The sequence below is a fragment of the Nymphaea colorata genome, chromosome 10 (assembly GCF_008831285.2).
Source record: "Nymphaea colorata isolate Beijing-Zhang1983 chromosome 10, ASM883128v2, whole genome shotgun sequence".
NCBI lineage: Eukaryota > Viridiplantae > Streptophyta > Magnoliopsida > Nymphaeales > Nymphaeaceae > Nymphaea > Nymphaea colorata.
Genome location: NC_045147.1, coordinates 2113851 through 2135535, shown reverse-complemented (window position 1 = coordinate 2135535; position 21685 = coordinate 2113851). Strand labels below are relative to the sequence as shown.

The 21685-nt window shown below is 39.8% G+C and overlaps 1 protein-coding gene across 2 annotated transcripts in view; it reads left to right on the top strand.

Annotated features, from left to right (window-relative positions):
* The first annotated feature begins 1413 nt into the window (after positions 1–1413).
* The window catches only part of LOC116263153 (uncharacterized), a 35436-nt gene continuing 15164 nt past the window's right edge, over positions 1414–21685 (top strand). For both annotated transcript variants that reach the window (XR_004174576.2, XM_031642769.2), the window contains exons 1-3: positions 1414–3605; positions 6484–6917; positions 7099–7260. Coding sequence is in view for 1 of the 2 variants with exons in the window: in XM_031642769.2 (XP_031498629.1) it covers positions 1542–3605; positions 6484–6917; positions 7099–7260 (2660 nt within the window). In the remaining variant the exon portion in view is untranslated. The remainder of the gene's footprint in view (positions 3606–6483; positions 6918–7098; positions 7261–21685) is intronic.

The following is a 21685-nucleotide window of genomic DNA, read 5'->3' as shown; positions in this document are numbered from 1 at the left end:
TCTGCTCCTCGCGACCACCATGCCCATGCCTGTGTAGCAAAAAAGAGAGAGAGATCCACAGGGACGGGAAAAAGGTCATCCAACAGGCCATGTTATCTTACAACATATCCGAAGATCTAAAAACCCCTAGGGAAAAAACGTGCCCTTAAAGTTGCATTTGATAGCATTTCCGATGCTGTATTAAAAGGTACGCTTTGGGAGATCCTTAGTGAAACTTAATAGCATGGATTTTAAATCCATGATGGATTTAAGGTTGGATGAGGGGGAGGTCCGACCTTAAATCCATGGTTCTGAGATTCTAGGAGTGTTTGATCACTGTGGATCTGAGATATGTGGTGAAACAAACACAACAGGACAACAAAAATTTAGAAGAACTATCGCATAATACTTATTAAATGTAATATACACAACGCAAATTTATCTTTTCTATACGTTTGAACGAAACATTGTACGGTGCAGACATCTCTCCACCGTAGACTAATTAGTTGAATGATCAAACATGGCATGATGAGATGTTTGATTCCTTAGACCCTGATTGGACTAATTCACGGCGTACAAAGCAAGCTTAAAAAAAAAAAAAACCCCTTTAGGTCTAATTTTTTCTCCTTTTTTTTTGTTTTTCCAGAAATAGTGGAACCATGTGTGAAGCTCACCTAAATATTAAACCCTAAGCATGTTTGACGGCTACTTTATAGTTTATACAAACGCTCCATTCATTATTTTTTGATGGGTTTGGCATATCGTCTACGGGGCAAAATTGTTTAGGAAAAGTTATTGTCCAGGGCAGACTAGATGCATTGTGGTAGGATTGTGCTTGATTATTTAAGTGGTGCAACCACAGGTTGGAGTGGAGAAAAAGAATCGTCAAATAAGTTGAACAAAATGTCTTAGGTCAAGCATAATCCTACCACGGTGCAGTAAGGAAGTTTGATGGCTTAGAATTATGATTCAAAAAATTCGCAATTCCACTTCAAACTGAATGAAATCAAAATTTCAGGTTCTCTTAGTTCTACGAATAAAATACCTCGTTTGTTTAATAGTTTGAATTTTTTTAAAAAATGAGCATTTTGATCATAAAATTCCATGATTTTATGGGTTTTAAGGGAGTGCAGTTTTTTTTATAATAAATTCAAAAAAAAAAGTTTTGTAACAAAAAAAGGATGAAAAACTAAATCCAAAATTGAAAAACATGTCAGACTCGGTAGAGTAAAAAGAATTTGTAATTTTAGGAGGCCACGGCCCACCCGGACTGAGATGAGACAGGTTTTGGGCAGTAAATAATGGATCAAGATCCAAAGTATTGACTCGTATCAGGACCCGAACCATAATGACTTAGGCCTGCCGGGCTTCTGGGTCGGTGGCCCACACGGGGCGCTCACGGGAAGAAGGGTCCAGAGCGAAGGAACGCGGGAATTTCTCTTTCAAAGCCCCTCTCTCTCCCCCCCCCAAATCGAAGCGTCTGCGGGAAGCCAGCCGCTAATTCCTTTCTCCGGGGCGTCGCAATTCGGGAAATTTCTCCCGCGGTCTTTTGCAGTTAACGGATGCCGACACTGAGGTCTGCCACCCGGAGGGACCCGTCGCTCTCTCTTCCGTCGCCAGGGCTCCGGGACGAATCATCATCCAAGGCGAGGAGTCGGAGCGCTTCGCCGGCATCGACGGAAAATGGAACTCCACCTAACTCCGACGGCGAGAGGAAGGAGCTTGCGGGGTCGAGTCCGTGCAACAACCCCAGGGGTCCGGCTTGCACAAGGAAGAGCCTTCGGTTTGCTTCCCAGAATGATGAACGTGAGAAGAGGCAGGGTGGATGTGATCGGGTTTATTTACCGTCCCCGCGGTCGTCTGCGGGTGAGCCGCGGTCTCCTGATAGTTCTCTTTCTCGCGCCCCTGCTTCTTCTTCTCCGGCTGCGGACAAGAGAGGGTCTGCTTCTGGTAAAGATGAAAGCAACATAAGGTTTGTTCCAAACGATACCTGTCTTTCGGATACGAGGAGAAAAAGCGCTCGACTTGCGTGGAAGGGTCATGAGGACGGTAATGGAGCAGATAGTTCGAAGCATGTCTCTATTTTACCTGTAAACGGGAGGAACTTATCAGAAAAAGGTGACGCCAACGACGCAGGGGATCCTTGTTTAGCCCATAAGCGGAAGGTTGTTGGAAAAAAACGGCTTACTGCCCCGCAACCAGCAGATTGTGCACCGAGTACTGCCGATGATGCGGTTAGGGTTTCGGAAACAACAGTTAGTAAACTAACTGCTCCTGACGATGAGTCAATTTTGGTCCCTGCAACTAATCCGCCCTCAGTAGAAGGTGTTTCGGGAGGCGGTATGGGGGCTAATGAAGGGGAGACGGGGTCCAGCCATAAAGGTGGTATGGGTGGAAGAAAGAGAAATAATGAGTCTAGAGGAACTGCTCCACTACGATCTAGTCAAAGAGTTGCATCTAAGCGTAAGATTTCATCATGTCCTCTTGAAGACATCCCCGCTGACCAGGGAGAAAATAGTGCCTTGGGAGAAGGAGATACTATTTCCGAAACTGGTTTGAATCACCCCGCCAAGGAGGATGGCGGAGGCACGGGACGTTTCATTATAGAGATGAACTATCCTGACCGTGCAAATCGGGCTGATGGTGAGGACGGGCAATCTCGTCTTCCTGTTTCTCCGCATACTTCTGAACACAATGATGGAGGTAGACATGATGAGAGGCCAAAAGTACCCGATCTCAATCTTATAGGCATGGAGGCAACCGATGTTAAGTTTCCTGCTGATGGTGTACATACTGAAAAACACAGGGGAGGTTCTTGCTCCGGAAGTAGCCTTATGGTCTCGAAAGGTTCTGCATCAAGAACGTCGGTTGAGAAAGGCAAGCAGATAATTGAGATAAGTGACGATGAAGCAGAAGCAAATGGACACGATGCTACAGTAATGGGGTTCACGTTAGGAGCAGCGGATCTTGACGCGCTCTGTGAAGTCGCAGAAAGAGAACTTCAGACTTATCGACAGATGGAGGAGGAAAATTTGGGAGTTCTGGGCAGGCAGAAGTTTCCAAAGAAAAAAAAGAAGCAACATCCAAGAATGACCCGACAAGAGAATCTGGAGAAAGCAAGAAAAGCGGCCCCTGATTTTGCGTACTATAAGGGCGGGCAATCTTCATATCTCCTAACAAACAATGATAATGGCGGTTCCGCACCTGAAGCTTGGCCTGGCCCATTTTCGACAGCCTTGGAGATTATGAATATGCGAGCTGAAAGACTGGCTGAACGTGAAAAGAAACTTGCTAGTAGTCTAGAGACGCCATTTGTTATTGAATGGACACCTTCCAGAGAAGGTGACAGCAATCCGTTTTCCAGACCACGTCCTTCTCTTAAAGACTTGTGTATGACAAATCTTTGTGTCCACATTGAAGATGTGACATCTTTTGAAGGAATACCTGATGAAATTTTAATCGAGATAGGACATGCACTTTGTGGTTCAAGAAGGATGAGTTCACGGGCTATGTGTTTGATTCTCAGGGATTCCCAAGTTGAAGTTCGTATCTTGGATTGCTCGAATGTAACAGAGAAAAGTCTTAGAGAAGCTTGGTTTGCGAGGCGTACCTTTGACAAATTAAAGGTAGATGCTTGAATACGATTTTCTTTGACTGATTATGTTTTCTCATAAACTTGAATGGCTAGTACATGTATTGCTGACTGGTAGTTGTTTGCTAAGGAAAAGTTCTTCTTGGCTTCTTTAACTGGCAAGAGTTGTATCTCTATCATGAACTGAACGTTTTTTATGGTATGACAAGTAAGCATAACGTTATTTATGCCGTGAGGTTCTTATTGATTATCTTTTAGCTTTTCTGTTATCCGTCTTTCTAGTTCCTTCTCTTACGCCTTTTCTTCTGGAGCTTTCATGTTTTATCATCGTAGGATGGCTTAATGATGAGTATGTTTAATCCCTAACAATTTTCAAGAGATAGTAGATCAAAACTTTAAGAAAAATGTATCAAAACTTTAAGAAAAAGGGCTAGAAAAGTTTGTAGTTTTTAGTTACATACCTGATTATTTTAATATGGTTAACATCTCATTAAGAATTTGATCTGCATAAGATTGTTGGGTTTGTCGTCATTGTTAATTTGAAATTAATCTGGCAAATGCTAAAGAAGAAGAACATGTGCAGAATGCAGATATTAAAAGTTTGATGTGGAAGTAATACTAACTGTTAGGCTGATGTTTGGAGAGACATATATCTTCCTAATTCAAATTGGTTTACTCTAAATGTGAGAGGCTTGTACTTCTGTGCACCAGTCTCAGACAAAGTAACATTTTTTATCGGAGTGGAGCTCTCTTAATGTATAGCCTTTTTATAATGAAGCAATCGCCAACTTGCAAGATATTTGTGGAAAGAACCAGAAATTGGAGGAGCTCATTAAATAAAAATTTTCTGAAAAATAATAAAACACAAAAACTGCACGTGGTGAAAATGCATGCATGGGTTGGTAAAAGAGAAGTCAGAAAGTACAAAGTTATCTCATGATAATGTTCTAAGATGAGATAACATCATAAGAAGATGGTGGTTCTGAATTAGATATCGCTAGTAGGTTTGTCATTGGTAGGATAAGGTGGAGAAAACTGGTGGCGTTTACATGGTAAAAGAGTGCCTCTATAGTTGAAATCAGACAATGTAAATCTAGATGAACCTGATACTTTCTGAAAGTACATTGTCCTACTTTAATTTGATCCTTTATCCTCTGATGTGCTTCACTTGACTTAATGTTTCTTTTTGAAAGAGTTGTTTAATTTCTAAATATTGCATTAGGTTTCTTCTCCATAACTTTTCTGCTTTAATTCATATTTTTCTCCTTTCTTCTTTTATAAGTTCACTTTAAGGAAATCAGTTGGTTAATTATTCTTATATTGGAAGTTATCTGACAGTTCGTCACTAATAGATTATTTAAATCATAGTCACAGAAAACACCTTTTTTTTTGAAGAAAAACGTGATAAATTAAATGGCCGTTTAAAACTAAAAAAATGCATTTTTTTTGAAAAAAACATTAAACACGAAAAAACACATTTTTTTCACTTTTTTCATTTTTTTTCAGTTTTTTAAATGCCAAACAGTTTTTTTTTTCATTTTCTATTATTTATTTGTTGCAAATCTACTTATCTTTTGATGTTTGTGTTATTAGTTTCTCACTTATTTTATTTTCCTCTCATTTTTAGTTTTTAAATTTTTTTAAAATTTTTAAAAAAGTTTACCATATTTTTTTTCATATTTTTTCCCCTTTTTTTCAAGCTCGCCGTATTATACCCGAGAAAAACCTGTTTAAAACTCCGAGACATTATTTGTGACTATGTTTTAAATGTTCTGTGGACTCTTTTTTATTGGCAAGATGTGGTACATCCGTACATGTCTAGTCTGAAAAATGAGGTTTTAACTCGTGAATTTCTCTCGTTTTCTTTAAAGAGAAAGGGCCTATGCCACACGGACGCGGCTAAAGAGGCTGCGTACCCGTGTCGACTCGCCGACACGGGATTCGGCTAAGACACGGCAAAAAATAAAAAATAAAACTTTAATGATTTTTTTTTCATTTTATCAATTTTTTGTGATGCATCCAATTATTTCCATGAACAATCCTTTCAAATATTCAGTACTTTTGTGATAAAACACATTTTCTCACAAGATTGTAAGAGTGAACTATTAATTTGATGTTTTTTTTAATCTTATCATTTTTTAGAAATGTAGCCGTGTTTGCGTATCCGAAAATTTTGAAAATTGCCGTATCCGCACCCATATCGCATCTGCACCCGTGTGACATAGGAAAGGACATTGTTTAAGGGTTTGAAGTTTGCACCAACTTTGCATTATTATGCTAATCACAGATCTGCATGGTTTCATATTTCTGTTGTCTTAGAGAGTGGAGGAGGCTACTTAATACTTTATGCTACCATGTTAACCAACTTCCTGATTGTTTCTTACTTGGACATCTGTTAGTGCGGAGACCAAGGGATGAGCTTTAGTCAAGCTGAGACCTTACACGATATGTATCAGATTTTGGGAATCTTTTCTGGGACTTCGACTTCAGTTCTGATCTCAATAGGTTTAGATGGGATGATTTATCAGACAATATCCAACTTGATAAAGCAAGTGCAGCAGTTTGTCACAGCTGGATTCAACCTTTAAAAAAATGCTTAATGAAGATTTCTTTTACTAATGAAAGATTACAATTTTGCTGCATATTTTGCATGCATATTAAGCTGTTGTACGTGAGCTGCACTTGTTCTTTTTTTAAGGCCTAAAATTCAAATAAATGAACCACATTTCGGTTAGATGTTCATTGTCTCAGACTGAGTTTTGGAAGAGATAGGAAATGATTGGACCATATGCATTTTTTGTTGATGGTTTCATCAAGTAATGATTTTGTTGCATTGAATTTTCAGATATACTTTATAGGCCTCTTGAAATGCTTTTATTGATTATGTGTGTTGCACTTCTGTGCTCCATCAGGTACTGCATCTCGACCTCTGTGGTCGTTGTGTATCAGACAATATGCTTCAGGCTGCATCCTCCTGCTTTTCTAAAAATAAGTCTGGCTTGACTTCTCTCTCTTTGAAGGGAGCATACCAACTTACGGATGTTGGTTTGCTGGCAGTTGTTTCTGCTGCACCTACACTCAGTTCTGTAAATTTGTCAGACTGTTCCTCTCTCACTGAAGCTGGGATTTATGAGCTAGCAGATAAATTGACAACGTCACTGAAAGAGTTGTATATTGATGGCTGTCAGCAGTTGGATGCAATGGCTATGCTTCATTCATTGCTAAAACTGAGAAATCTGGAAGTATTATCAGTGGCTGGAATCCAATCTGTTTCTGATGCATTTATATCTTCATTGGTCTCTGTACATGGTCCAAAAATGAAAGGGCTTGTACTTGCTGATTGTGGGTTAGTATCAGGCCTGGTGCATTCAGTATATATTCTTTAGTGGTTGTATTTAGAGAATGGGTTGGAAACTTTTATTGCAAAATAGTTGTTCCTATTATGTAACATATGAAAGAAAGTTTTTACATTTGAGGATCCATCATGCATAATGTGGCAATTAACAATTGAGCTTCTCTTGGTGCAGGAATCTGACTGATAGTTCCATTAAAGCTGTTGCAGCACAATGTTCGGGCTTGTCTACTCTTAGTCTCAACAACCTGCATATCTTGACTGATGCTGCTATTAGGTGCCTTGCAGATGGTTGTCGATCAATTGAAGTACTTACAGTCAATCGCTGTTCATTCAGGTCTTGAAAACATCTATATGATTTTTCCAATTATTACCTTACCTGGCTATTCATGAGTTCTGATAGTTAACTTTTCTTTTTTTGAAAATGAAAGAAGAAAAAAAAAGATGCTTAAGCAAGTCACATGACTGTTTCCAATTTTATTTTTTAGTATATATGTAGCCGTTTGAGGGATTTTACTTTTTGTTCTTTGTTTTTTGTTTTGAGATTGACATGGGTTGGTACCTATGAAGCATGGGTGCACCTCAAAAGCCACAAACTCATGTCGACACGGTCATGGGCCTGGACATGGCAGCCTTCATTTTTGTTTTTGTGGGTATATTTTAGTATTTTTTTTTTATCTTTTGTGTATATTTTAGCATGTTTTGTTCAGTAATATATTTTATATGAATATAAGCAACAAATTTATGTGTTTGTTTCGCTAAAATCTTATTATTATACATATAAATATATGTGTATGGTCGTGCCCAAGTTTTTGAAAATTCCTCTGCACCTGTACCTGTACCCATACGCATGTGGCATAGGTTGGTACTTGTTCTGAGCCATCTTTTCAGCTTCTTTACCCCTTCTATGAATAAATTGTAAGAGCTCCAGTGTTATAAGTAGATCTTATTCGATGGATTTAATTGCATAGTCACAGAAAATGCGTTTTTTTTTTTAAAAAGACAAAAACCGTGAAAAAAAACACAATAAAATTAAATGGCCGTTTAAAACTAAAAAAACATATTTTTTTTTTGAAAAAAACGTAAAAAAAGACACATTTTTTCCCTTTTTTTCACTTTTTTTTTTCATTTTTTTAGTTTTTTTAATGCCAAACAGTTTTTTTTTTCATTTTTCATTTTTTATTTATTGGAAATCTACTTATCTGTGATGTTTGTGTTATTAATTTCTCACTTATTTTATTCCCCTTATTTTTAGTTTTTTAAATTTTTTAAAAATTTACCATATTTTTCCCGTTTTTTCAAGCTCGCTGTATTATACCTGAGAAAAACCGTGCCGTTTAAACCGACTTAGCTTCCCAACAACGAAGTTAATGTATGGTCTAGTCAAAGCAACATAAAGAAGTTTTCCCATGAGAGACTTGTAGGATCGTGAATCCACTAACTCCAATTGATTATCGTGAAGATGAAGACGTGAATCCACTAACTCCAATTGATTATCGTGAAGATGAAGACGTGGGTTCATAGGAAGATTAGTAGGCTTGGCTCCTTACATTTCTATATCCTACAGTAGGTCAAGTACATATTTCCTCTGAGACAAAACTACACCTTCCTTGTTATGAGCAACCTCAATCCCAAGAAAATACCGCAAGTGACCAAGATCTTTCGTGACAAAGTGCTTTTGAAGGAAAGTCTTTTGTAGCCGAAATCTCTTGATCACAATCACCTGTTAGGATAATGTCACCAATGTATACTACCAAAATAGTTATACCTTTGGAGGTCTTCTTGATGAATAAAGAATGGTCCAAAGGAGATCTTTCAAATCCTGGGACTTTGTTTGAGTCCATAAATTGCCTTCTTCAGACGACACACTTTCCTACACTCCCTTTGTCACTCGAACCTTGGGGGTTGCTGCATATATACAGTCTTCTCAAGATCACCACACAGAAAAAGACATTCACATCCAACTGATACATAGGCCAATCAGAGTGTACCACAACAAAGATAATGAGCCGAATAGTACCCAACTTGGCAGAAGGGCTCAAAGAAATCAACCTCAAAGAATGGTACCACTAATCGAGCCTTATATTTTTCTACGGATCCATTTGAATGGTACTTGACTGTAAAGATTGGAGCCAACAATATCACAATCCGAAAGAGGATCAACCAACCCCTAGGTACCATGTTGTAAGAGGGTGTCCATCCCATCCTGCATAGCTTGTCGCCATTTACAGTCTAGTAATGCATGTTGATGACTAGTCTGTACAATATGAATTGACATAGCATGAAGGAACTGCTATAAGCTGTCACCAAAATGGTCAGTAGAAACAAACAATGAGATAGATGCATGGTACACTGTCTCATCTTTGCGCAGGGCTATAGGCAGGTCCTGAGATGGATCAGTGTCAGGTATACTAACTTTAACAGAGCTCACACCATGAGAAGACTTTGATGGTCGATCATGAGAGGGATCCTGTCGGCGTGTGTAGACCAATGGGGGGTCTTGGAACCGATTCATAGTTAGAGTAGAGGAAGAGAAAGACTGTAATGGGATTGGAAGAATAGGAAAAGGCATCTCAGAGGACACAAAGAAACACTAAAGTAGGGCTGAGACTCAAAGAAAGTGACATCCACACTGATATACTCTTTGTGAGTTAACAAAACAAAGCATTTATAACCTTTTTGGTTTCGAGGATAGCCAATAAACACACACTTAATGACTTGAGCAGCAAGTTTATTACGTTTAGGCCCAAGGATGTACAAAACAAGTACAACCAAATACTTTGAGTGCATCGGGAAATAATGGTCGATTATGGTAAACAAGTTTAATAGGGACTTTGTTGTCAATGGAGGATGACGGTAAACGATTGGTCAAGTAACAAGCCATGAGTATTATATCGCCCCATAAGGATGCATGTACTTGATTGTGTAGCATTAGGGTACAAGCAACAATCAGAAGTTGCCGATGTTTTCTTTTGACAACTCCATTCTGTTGTGAGGTATGGGGGCATGTAAATTGGGAAGATATGCCATTTTCAGAATAAAAAGTCATTAAGATCGATGATTTGAACTCAAAAGCATTATCACTGTGGATACACTTGACCATAAAACCAAATTGAGTTTTTATTTCAATAATCAGGCTTTTGAGAGTACAAACGACTTCAGACCTTTCTTTCAAAAGAAATACCCAACTAACTCAATAGTAATAATCGATAATGACAAAAAAATACCTAAATTTAGATCGGCTAGCAACCCTGCTAGGCCCCCACACATCAATACGAAGAAGTTCAAACAACCTTTGACTCAATGGACTAAGACTCGAAGGAAAGCTACTATGAGTATGCTTGCCAAATTAACAGGCCTCACACTAAAATGATTCTGGGAATGAAAGATGAGGTAGGATGTAACAGAGCTTGGACCCTCAAGTATGACCGAGCCTGAGATGCCACTAGAAGGATGTAGACTCTGATGTAGGTAGCCTCAAACCCCATAGGAACCGACAGGATGTAGACACCCTCTTTCTCATAGCCGCCACCAATCGTCTTCCCAGATTGTAAATCATGAAATGAGCATGAACCAAGGTAAAAAATAGCTCATAATGTAGATAAGTAGTCAACTGTTTAACATATAGCAAATGAGATGAAAACTCGAGCATATAAGACAAGTGGAATGGTCATGGACTGATAAAGCTTCACATTTTCATAACCCAAAACAAGAGACATTCTACCATCTGTAATTTTGACATGACGTGGCTGGGAGAATCTAGGCAAGGAGGTGAAAGAACCAGGACTACTACAGAAATATCTCGATGCACCTGAGTCAATAATCCAAGAAATACCTGAATCAGGCGTGGATGTACCCACAGAGAGAGCTCGATCCATCAAAGCTGTGGAAGCTGAAGCCTCTGAGGATTTCTTTTCCATAAACTATTAATACTCAGATCTGTCAATACTAATCGTAACTATCTCTGATACTGAGCAAGAAGAGCCGTCCACAGTAGGAGTGGCTACCTAGGCAAAACCCATAGGAGGTTGGGCAAGGCTCTTTCCTTGTTTAGTCACAAACTCATAGTATCCTTTCCCTATGCTACAGAGGATGGATGACCATGTTTGTCCCAGCAATGATCTTATAAGTGTTCCATCTTCCCACAATAGGTGCATTGGAACGTCCCACGACCACCAATTCCACAACATGTACCTCTTTCTCTGGCGCTGTAAGTGCTGCCTTGACCACTACCACCCCCCACAACAAGAATTGAAGCAGGAACCTCATCAGCTAGTTGGGACAAGGTAATAGCAAGATGACTAATAACGTGTTCATCATTAAAAAAAAAAAACGTGACTGGACTCCACACACAAGGGTGATCAGCTGATTAGATCTTGATCAGCTGGACGTTATGTCTCCAGAATCTGAAATAAATCTAATCCTTGCGGTGGAGAAGGGAGAACCTCAGATCTGACATTCCACGAAAGTTAGACGATCTAATTAGATCAGAATCTGATAAAAACCAATTAGGGAATACCGATGGAAAGATGCAGTCCCCGGAATCTCCCCACCGCCATAAGAGTTTGGCGGAAAATTGTCACCACCAGTGGAAGTCTAGTGCTGTCACCACTGGTGGCATTGTACCATGTTGAAACTCACGGTTGGAGAGAGAGTCAGAAAGTTATTCATTAGCTAACCCTAATCTCTAATTCAAGAGAGATTAGGAGTCGACAAGTCTCCTTACATAAGCGGACCACACAGATATAAGAAATGCCTAAAGACGACTCTAATTCTCTAAAAACTAAAAAACTGCCAAACTTGAACATAAACTTTCTAATTTCAACATTTTTTGTTTAGATTTATGGTAGAATAAGTTTAAGAATGATTGTCTAAGTCTTAAATGTTTGCAATTAAAGTCCTTAGCCAGATATGAAGTGTTAGTGGATGCAAAAGGAATTAGAGCATTTTCCAACATATCCACAACAAGCAGAGGAACAAGTTCGAACTGACTTTGTTTTTGTTCGATATAATATGAGGTTGAAACAAAGGTAACACATACATTTGTTTTATAATATTGGAAAATAGGTAGTTATTCGTAATTTCTTTAAGTTAGTGTTGCCCTTGTTCTTTTATTAATTGTAGTTCAGGCTCTCTTTAATATTCTGTTTTAATCTTGGACTACTTTTGTAATTCTGTAGTTCTGCCCTAATCTCTTTTAACGTGAGATTAGGGTTAATGCAGTCATGACTTTTTCTCTCTCATTCCTCTTGTCGCAACATGGTATTAGAGCGCCCCTAATCCTGGGATGCTAGCTTGTTGTTGCCAAGAGAGGTCTTCTTCCTCCTTGTCTTCTTCTGCCTCCTCTTCTTCCTGTCTTTTCCTGTTTTTCCACATGTAGTGCAGTTGGTTGTGGTTGGGTGGGATCTAATTGCTGCTTCATGAGGACCAGTGGTGATTAGATCCCCTAAGTTGTGTCGTGCTGATAAAGGGTGCAGTTTAGTGTGGAAGTCCACACATCAGAATGTTAGGTGGAGAAGATAAGCATCATCTACTTGAAGTTGTTGTGTTGCTATTGAAGATGCAGGCCAAGGCGCATGCCTAATCTGATGCCGTTGTTGAAGCCGCAAGTCTGATTTGAAGTTGCTGCTGTAGTTGCTAACAAATTAGAGCTGTTGTAATCAGAAGTTGCTGTGGAGACGGTTATTGTAAACGTCAGGTTAATCTTTCCTTATGACTCGTTTAAATCCTATTGAATATTGGAGGAAGAAGGGGACGAGAGAGAATGCGAGAGAGAGGGAGAGAGAGAGAGAAAGAGAGAGAGAGAGAGAGAGAGAGAGAGAGAGAAAGAGAGAGAGAGAGAGAGAGAGAGAGAGAGAGAGAGAAGTTGCTGCTGTAGTTGCTAACAAATTAGAGCTGTTGTAATCAGAAGTTGCTGTGGAGACGGTTATTGTAAACGTCAGGTTAATCTTTCCTTATGACTCGTTTAAATCCTATTGAATATTGGAGGAAGAAGGGGACGAGAGAGAATGCGAGAGAGAGAGAGAGAGAGAGAGAGAGAGAGAAGTTGCTGCTGTAGTTGCTAACAAATTAGAGCTGTTGTAATCAGAAGTTGCTATGGAGACGGTTATTGTAAACGTCAGGTTAATCTTTCCTTATGACTCGTTTAAATCCTATTGAATATTGGAGGAAGAAGGGGACGAGAGAGAATGCGAGAGAGAGAGAGAGAGAGAGAGAGAGAGAGAGAGAGAGAGAGAGAGGAAACTTTTTTTCTATTCACGTAACCCTAATCTCATATTAAAAGAGATTAGGGTTGACGATATAACAATTACAGATTCAGTCCACTAAATATAAGAAAATATTTAAAGACCTACTCTCCAACTTTCTAATATTACAGAAACACTCTCTCCAACTTTCTAATATTGCATAAACACTCTTTAACACTCCCCCTCAAGCTGGAGCATAGATATCAATCATGCTTAGCTTGTTACAGCCTCTCAGGAAATCGCCTATGGGAAGAGCCTTGGTGAAAATATCAGCTGCCTGATCTTTAGAGGAGACATGAATAGTGTTAATAATTCCTTCGTGAAACATAGTGACAATCCACTTCAATATGTTTTGTCCTCTCATGAAAGACAGGATTGTTAGCAATATAGGTAACTGTCTTGTTGTCACAATACATTTTCATTGGGAGATTCACTGAAACACCCAACTCTAGAAGCAATGATTTGACCCATGACATTTTAGCCGCAGTTTGAGCCATAGCCCTATATTCCGACTCAGCACTAGATCGAGCCCTCACATTCTGCTTCTTGCTCCTCCAAGAAATAAGATTACCTCTTACAAAGACACAAAAACCTTTAGTAGACTTTCTATCATCTACAGATCCTGCATAATCAACATCACTATATGCTTCAATGTCAACACCTTCTCCCTTTTTGAACCATAATCCCTTTCCCGGGGCTGATTTCAGGTATCCGACAACCATTAGAGCAGCGTCCCAATGAACTTTCCTGGGTTTCTTCATGAATTGACTTAATTCACAGCGAAGCTAATGTCAGGGCGAGTGACAGTCAAATATAATAGTTTTCCTATTAGAGATTTGTAAGATTTAGAGTTAAAAGGCTCTGATTCATTCAAAATGCGAGGGTTCATGGGAAGAGTGGCAGTTTAACCCCCAATAAACCTGTTTCCTGCAGAAGATCAAGAGCATATTTTCTCTGAGGTACTACCACTCCTTTACTACTACGGGCCACCTCTATACTAAGGAAATAACAGAGTTGTCTAAGGTCTTTTGTGACAAAGTGTTTCTGAAGAAACTCCTTTGTCTGAGCTATCTCTTGATTACTTTCTCCGGTGAGAACAATGTCATCAACGTAAAGAATCAATATCACTATACCAGATGTACCTTGCTTGATAAACAATGAGTGATCAAGTTGAGATCGACGAAAGCCACATTTAGATAAGACCTCAGATAACTTATGAAACGATGCACGGGGACTCTGTTTAAGCCCATAAATAGTCTTCTTAATTTGCATACCTTGGAACACTCCCCCCTGTCGCTCAAAACCAGGTGGTTGTTGCATATAGACAGTTTCAGAAAGATCTCCATATAAAAAAATATTTTTCACGTCCAGCTGAAATAAAGACCACTGTCGCTGGACAACAAGAGATATAATAAGTCGAATAGAGCCCAATCGAGCCACGGGTGAAAAAGTCTCAAAGAAGTCGACACCATAAGTCTGTGTTATATCCTTTAGCAACAAGACGTGCCTTGAACCGTTCAACTGAACCATCAAAATGATATTTGATGGTAAACACGCACTTGGAGCCAACCACATCACAGTCCCTCAGTGGATCCACCAATTCTCAAGTCTCTCGAGAGATAAGAGCATCCATTTCCTCCTGCATGGCATGCCGCCACCGTGAATCTAATAGGGCTTGATGGTGAGAAGAAGGGATCATGTGACTAGATAGAGCTCGATCAAACTGCACCAAACTTGTACTCAAATGGTCAGTAGAGACAAAATTAGAAATCGGGTGTAGTGTGCACTGTTGCTTTCCCTTACGAATAGTAATAGAGAGATCATCTGCATAGTGTTCATCATTTAAACCTGAATCAGTCTGATCAGTGGAGCTTACCTCTTGAGAAGACACTGATGGGCGGTTGGGAGAGAGACCAAGACGACGAGTGTAAACCAATGGAGGATAAAGGAAACGTTCATGTGACATAGGTTGAGATGGCGGAAATGACTCAAGGGACACTGGTGGAATAGGAAGAGGAACAGGTATAGGCATCTCAGATGGAGGAGGACTCGAAGGGGAAAAATAAGGACGAGACTCAAAGAATGTAACATCCGCACTGATAATCTCTTTCTTGGTATGGGGATCAAAGCACTTATATCCTTTTTTATTGGCAGAGTATCCAATAAATACACATGTGATGGTTTGGGCAGCAAGTTTGTTTTTGTCTGAGCCTAGGATATGTGCAAAGCAAGTGCATCCAAATACTTTGGGAGGTATATGAAATAGTGGTTGATTTGGATATAAAAGTTGAATGAGAATACGTTCTTGGATGGCTGACGAGGGTAATCTGTTAATGAGATAACATGCAATAAGAATATCATCCCCCTCAAAAGTAGGCAGGCATGTGAGAATGCAGCATGAGGGTGCGGGCCACATTTATGAGTTGCCGATGTTTGCGTTCCGCAACACCATTTTGTTGGGATGTGTGTGGAGAAGTATATTGAGGCCGAATTCCATGATTGACATAAAACTGAAGTAGAATGGAAGATTTGAATTCAAGAGCATTATCAGTGCAAATATTTTTGACAATGAAACCAAACTGAGTTTTTATTTCCTTGACAAATTTAGGAAGAATACATATGACTTCAGATCTTTCCCGTAACAAGAATACCCAACCGACTCAAGTAAAATCATCAACCAAAACAAGATAATACCAAAAACGTGAGTGAAAAGGAACCAGACTAAGACCCCACACAACGACATGAAGGAGATCAAATGGACTTTGACTAGATGGTTCTTGACTCGAAGGAAAGCTACTTCGTGTATGTTTGCCTAACTGGCAAGCATCACATAAGACAGACTCTTATACAGTAATACCTGGAAGCATGCGACGAAGTTTGGACACTGAAGGATGACCCAGTCTGAGATGCCACTGAAAAGGAGAAGGCTTCGAGGAGAATGAAGATGCAGCAACATTTACTGGGACAGACAGGAAATATAGACCCTCACGTTCATGGCCGCCACCAATCATCTTTCCAGTTATTAAGTCTTGAAAAGAACATGAACCAAGGTAAAAAATGACTCTACACTTTAAGTCAATAGCCAGCTGCTTAACAGATAACAAATTAACAGGAAACTGCAGAGCATATAGCACGTGGGTAATAGTGCCTAAATCTGGGAGAAATATCACTGCTGCCCAACACAGGAGATAGCTTGCCATTAGCTAGTCTGACATATTGTGGTGTAGAGAATCTGACTAATGATGAAAAAATATGTGGTTGATTACAACAGTGCCTGGAGGCACCAGAATCTATCATCCACATCATATCTGGGTCATCGGTAAGAGCATTAACAGAGAAGGAAGAGTCTATTACAGTAGTGTTGGCATATGAGAAGGAATTTCCAGCCATCTTGTAGTCATTGGAACCCTCGGACACATTACCATCAGCCATAGTAAAATTCCAACCAGAATTGTACTCACAATATGTATGTATAAGGTGCAGTAGTCAACTTCAATCAAGGCACAGCAGCACAAAAGAATCTAGAACACACTTATGGCTCCAATCATAAAATCAGAAATTCACTAAAACAGGCAGCAACATAGGCAGAAAATTTACGATCAGTAGCAGTCCACAACTAATGAAACCTCAACTTATAGATTTCACATCCACGATCTATAGATCATTTTGCTCCTCACGTCAAATTACATCCACAAACAACAGATTGACTCTGCCCCACACGGTCAACATAAAAATCTGATTACGGCAGCAGTAACCTCCATGAGATACACTTAAGGATCAGGTTGAACACAAACACAAAACAAATAGGAAGACTGTTTTTAGACGTGGATAGGATGCAACACTTTCAGATGTCGATAATAACAGTAGAGAAAAACTCTCACTTCAACGATGCAGATAGAAAAACAAAAATCCGTCTACTCCATACAATTCCAAAGCTGTCTCACTTCAACGATGCAGGAAAAAGGCTGAACTTGCCAACACGACATACCTTTGCTTGTGGGAATCCACCAGACACCACACGACTAAACAGATTAGACTGCCTTAGCAGATCCGACGTTCTTTGGCCTGAACATCTTCCACGGCTGCACCTGAGTCAGATATGATGTTGCAGCAAGGTCTGATCTGATTCACCATTTCAGCGACGTGATCTGCTTTGACGGCAACAACTTTTAACAACTTAACGACAACAACAACAACACAAGGGTGCTAATCACATTTCTACATGTTAAACGTGATTAGCCCCTATCCAACCAACCATTCAACTTGCTTGTTTTGTAAACAACAAGAACCCTAGGTGTGAAACCCTACTTTGGAGGAAGAGAAGAGAAATGAGAGAAGGAGGGAACCCTAGGCATGAAACCCTAGATCACACAGCCCTAGGTCTGTGGCTCTGATACCATGTTGAATATTGGAGGAAGAAGGGGACGAGAGAGAATGTGAGAGAGAGGGAGAGAGAGAGAGAAAGAGAGAGGGAGAGAGAGAGAGAGAGAGAGAGAGAGAACTTTTTTTCTATTCACGTAACCCTAATCTCATATTAAAAGAGATTAGGGTTGGCAATATAACAATTACAGATTCAGTCCACTAAATATAAGAAAATATTTAAAGACCTATTCTCCAACTTTCTAATATTGCAGAAACACTCTTTAACAAATCCATGCTACAATTCGGTTAGCAGTCCAAATCTGAAACGACAGATTTTTGTTTGTGAGGAGCTCCATGCTATTGAATGTCAATTTTACTCCCTATATTGGTTCAAACTATTGAACACTCATTCTTCTATTTTCTCACTGTTGATGTTGAAAGAAAATTAACACTGCAATCTGAAATTTAGATTTCTTCCCAATGTGGTTACTCTCATCAGTGGTATCTATTCCTAGAGTTGGTGCAATAGGGTGCTTTTGTTCCTTAAAAAGTGGTGTGGCTTTTTTTTTGCTCAGACCTGTTTCGTCCTTCAAGCAGAGTTGAATATCTTGTACTGTGGTGATTCGTGACAACTTAAGGTTGTTTAATTGCGTTGACTTGAGGTTTTATTGGCATTGTGGTTCTAATGGCTACCAATAAGAATGATGAGTGCAGACTCTATCAAGGGGCCGCATACAAGGCCTTCTTGAGTCCTTTTTCCTATTGGTCGACGGTTAAGCTTGGTGTGTCTAATTATGAAATATGGTCACACCCTTTTATGATGTCTGTAGTGGGGCACATGAAAGATCATTTGTTGAAGAAAATGAACCTGCACATAAAATTGGAAAGTATGTCACATGGAAGGAAGATAAGTCATGGCTTGGATTATGAGTAGTGTCCAGCCCCGTACTGCTAGTGGACTTTGCTATTACAGGACTGCTAAGCGCATGTGGGAGTCTTTGATGAAAACCTACTCCCAAGACAAGAATGTGAGTCAAATCTTATAGGTGGAACAAGAAATCCTCAAGCTTCAGCAGGGTGATTGGGACTTCGCTTGGTACTTTTCTGTAGTAAGTTAGTATATGAAAAGTTGAATGCTCTGCAACCTCCGTGTGAGTCAAATCAGGAACATCTATGGTGGCATGGTTTCTTTCAGGGTTATCTCGAGATTACATTGTGGCGAAGGCATAGATGATGATTGGCTCAGAGATGCCGGATCTAGATGAAGCCTATAATCGGTTGAGTCTCCTTACGATTTCCTTGTCCCAGGGCCCTAGTGACTCATCCACTTCTTCTTTAACTGTCTCAGGGGCTCGTGGACGTGGGTCATTCTTCTATACCCGTGGGAGAAAATGGCTGAGGTTCTTGAGGTAGAGGCCGATTCCAATGCACTTATTCTGGCAAATTAGGGCATCTGAAAGCATATGTTGGGACAAACACGACTGATCTCCTACTACTTTGACGCCATCTAAGTCCAAGCCCATGACCAAGATAGTTCAGTCCATTCATGAGAATATCCCGCCTTCTTCTATTGAAACAATTACTAGGAGTTGTGCTGAGTATATGCTGCTCCTTGCACAAAAGGCTGCTTCTACGTCAACCTTTGCATCTAGTACGGTCTCCAACTCTGTTGGGTAGAAGTGTGAATTGTTGATTTTGGTGCATCTAGACATTTTTGTAGTGTTTCTTCATGCTATACTGGTTGGCATTCTTATTCTCCTTCTTGACATGTGAGTCTTGTGGATGGGAGATTGTCTTCGATTGAGGGATAAGGAGACATTCACTTGTCACCTGACATCCACATTCAGAGGGTGTTACACAACCCAAACTTTCCTAAGAACATTCTGTCTGTGAGCAAACTTACAAAGGAGTTAAATTGTCATGTGATCTTTGATCCAGGATCTTGTGTTTTTCATGACTTGTTGACTGGGAAGAAGATTGGTGGAGGCCATGAAGAAGGAGACATTTACTATCTTGATACTCCAGCTGGTGTAGCATCTTAATCTGTTGAGTCTAATTCACGTTGGTTTTAGTTGTACCTCAGACTAGGTAATCCATCTGTCAATAAACTTCATTAGTTATGTCCTTAGTTTCCTCCTTCAGCTAGCTTATAGTGTGAAGCTTGTGAGCTGAGAAAACATCATCGTAGTTACTTTCCTTCGAGTCAGAGTCTGCCAAGTCAAGGGCCTTTTGAGCTCATTCATTTTGATGTTTGGGGGCCTAGTAAGGTTCCAAGTCGGTCTTTATTCAAACACTATCTCATTATTGTTGATGATTTTTCTAGTGTCTTGGGTCTTCCTCTTAAAAGATAGGTTAGCAGTGTTGTGTATTCTTAAATAATTTATTATTGACATAAAGACTCAATTTGAAGTTTCAGTAAAAAATGTTTGCATTGGTAATGCCTTTCAGTTACAAATCTGCACAGTGCTTTAGTTCTATAGGAATCATAACATTTGTCCTTAGTATACCTGCCCACGTACCTCAGTGCTTTAGTTCTATAGGAATCATAACATTTGTCCTTAGTATACCTGCCCACGTACCTCACGACAAGATGGAGTCACTGGACGAAAGCATCAATACCTTCTTGATGTAGCCCATACCATTATGCTCTAAATGAGCTTGCCTTCTCTGTTTTGGGGGGATGTTATACTAATTGCATGTTATCATTAACCAAATCCCCTCTTTGCCTTTTGAGAATAGATTCCCTATGCAACTTCTATGTCTTTGAAACTCTCTCTTTTCTTTACCCCGGAAAGTATTTGGGTGCTCTTACTTTGTGGATATGCTCCGCACAAGCAAAGACAAACTCTCAATTCTGTCTATCAAATGTGTCTTTTTGGGATACTTAAGAAATCAAAAGGGTTACTGTTGCTATGATCCTCTTACCAAGAAAGAGTATGTCAGTGCTGATGTTACCTTCTTTTGAGTCTCAACGATACTTTCCTAGTCGTGCTACTGCTCAGAATATTGAGGTGCCATCTCCTCTCTTGCCTATTCCTCTAGTTCCTTTAGAGTCCATTCTATTTCCTTCCCCTCGAGTTGAGAATAATGTTCCTCGATTCCAGCGTCCACCTTTTGCGTATTCCATCGCGACACCACCTCTCATGATCCTCCACTAGCTCCTTTTTAGGAGGTAAGTATACCTGTTTTAACCTTGAGATTTCTAAGGACATCCCTTCTACTATTGATGATATAGTGATTGATGATGATTTACCCATTGATTTAAGGAAAGGAAAACGATAGTGCACTATCTATCCGATTTCCAAGTTTGTTGCTACTAATAGATTCAACAAACATGTGCAGCAGTTTGTTACAACTTTGTCTGTTTCTTCCATTCTTATTAGCTACCAACATGTTCTTCTTGGTCTTAAGTGGTAGAAAGCTATGGAAGAAGAAATGAAGGCGTTGGTATCTAGAGGGATGTGGGATCTTTTTGATTCTCCTCCAAACATAGATATGGTTGGCTCCAAGTGGGCATTATCGATCAGATGGATCAGTGGAGCATTACAAGGCACGGCTTGTTGCCATAAGGTATACTCAGATGTATGGTATTGACTTCTTTGAGACCCTCTCCCCTGTTTCTCAGCTGTGAATTATCTGTTTGGCTATTCCCATAGCTGTTTATTTTGGATGGAATTTATATCAGCTTGATGTTGAAAATGTTTTTCTATTGGGATCTTTTTGAGACAATATATATGTAGCAGCCTCCGGGCTTTGAATGACAAGGGGAGTGTATCAAGGTGTGCTTATTAAGAAGGTGATTTATGGTCTCAAAGACTCAAATAAAGTCCATGGGCCTGGTTTCACAAGCTATCAAAGGTGATGGCTAGTTTTGGCTTTTAGCAATCTCCCTCATATCACTCTTTGTTCATTAAGAAGAGTAAAAAGAGTATTGTAACAATGGTTGTATATGTAGATGATATCATTTTCGACATGTGATAATGAACAAGGGATTACAAAAACTAAGAAGTACCTGCAAAAACACTGTTGCCAAATACCTTGGTCTTAAATACTTCTTGGGGATTGGAGTGTTACTGGGCATCGGGCCGCTCAGCCCGGCCCGGCCCGCCCTCCTCGACCGCCCTGGCGCCCTCCCGACCCCCTTTCCCGGTTTCC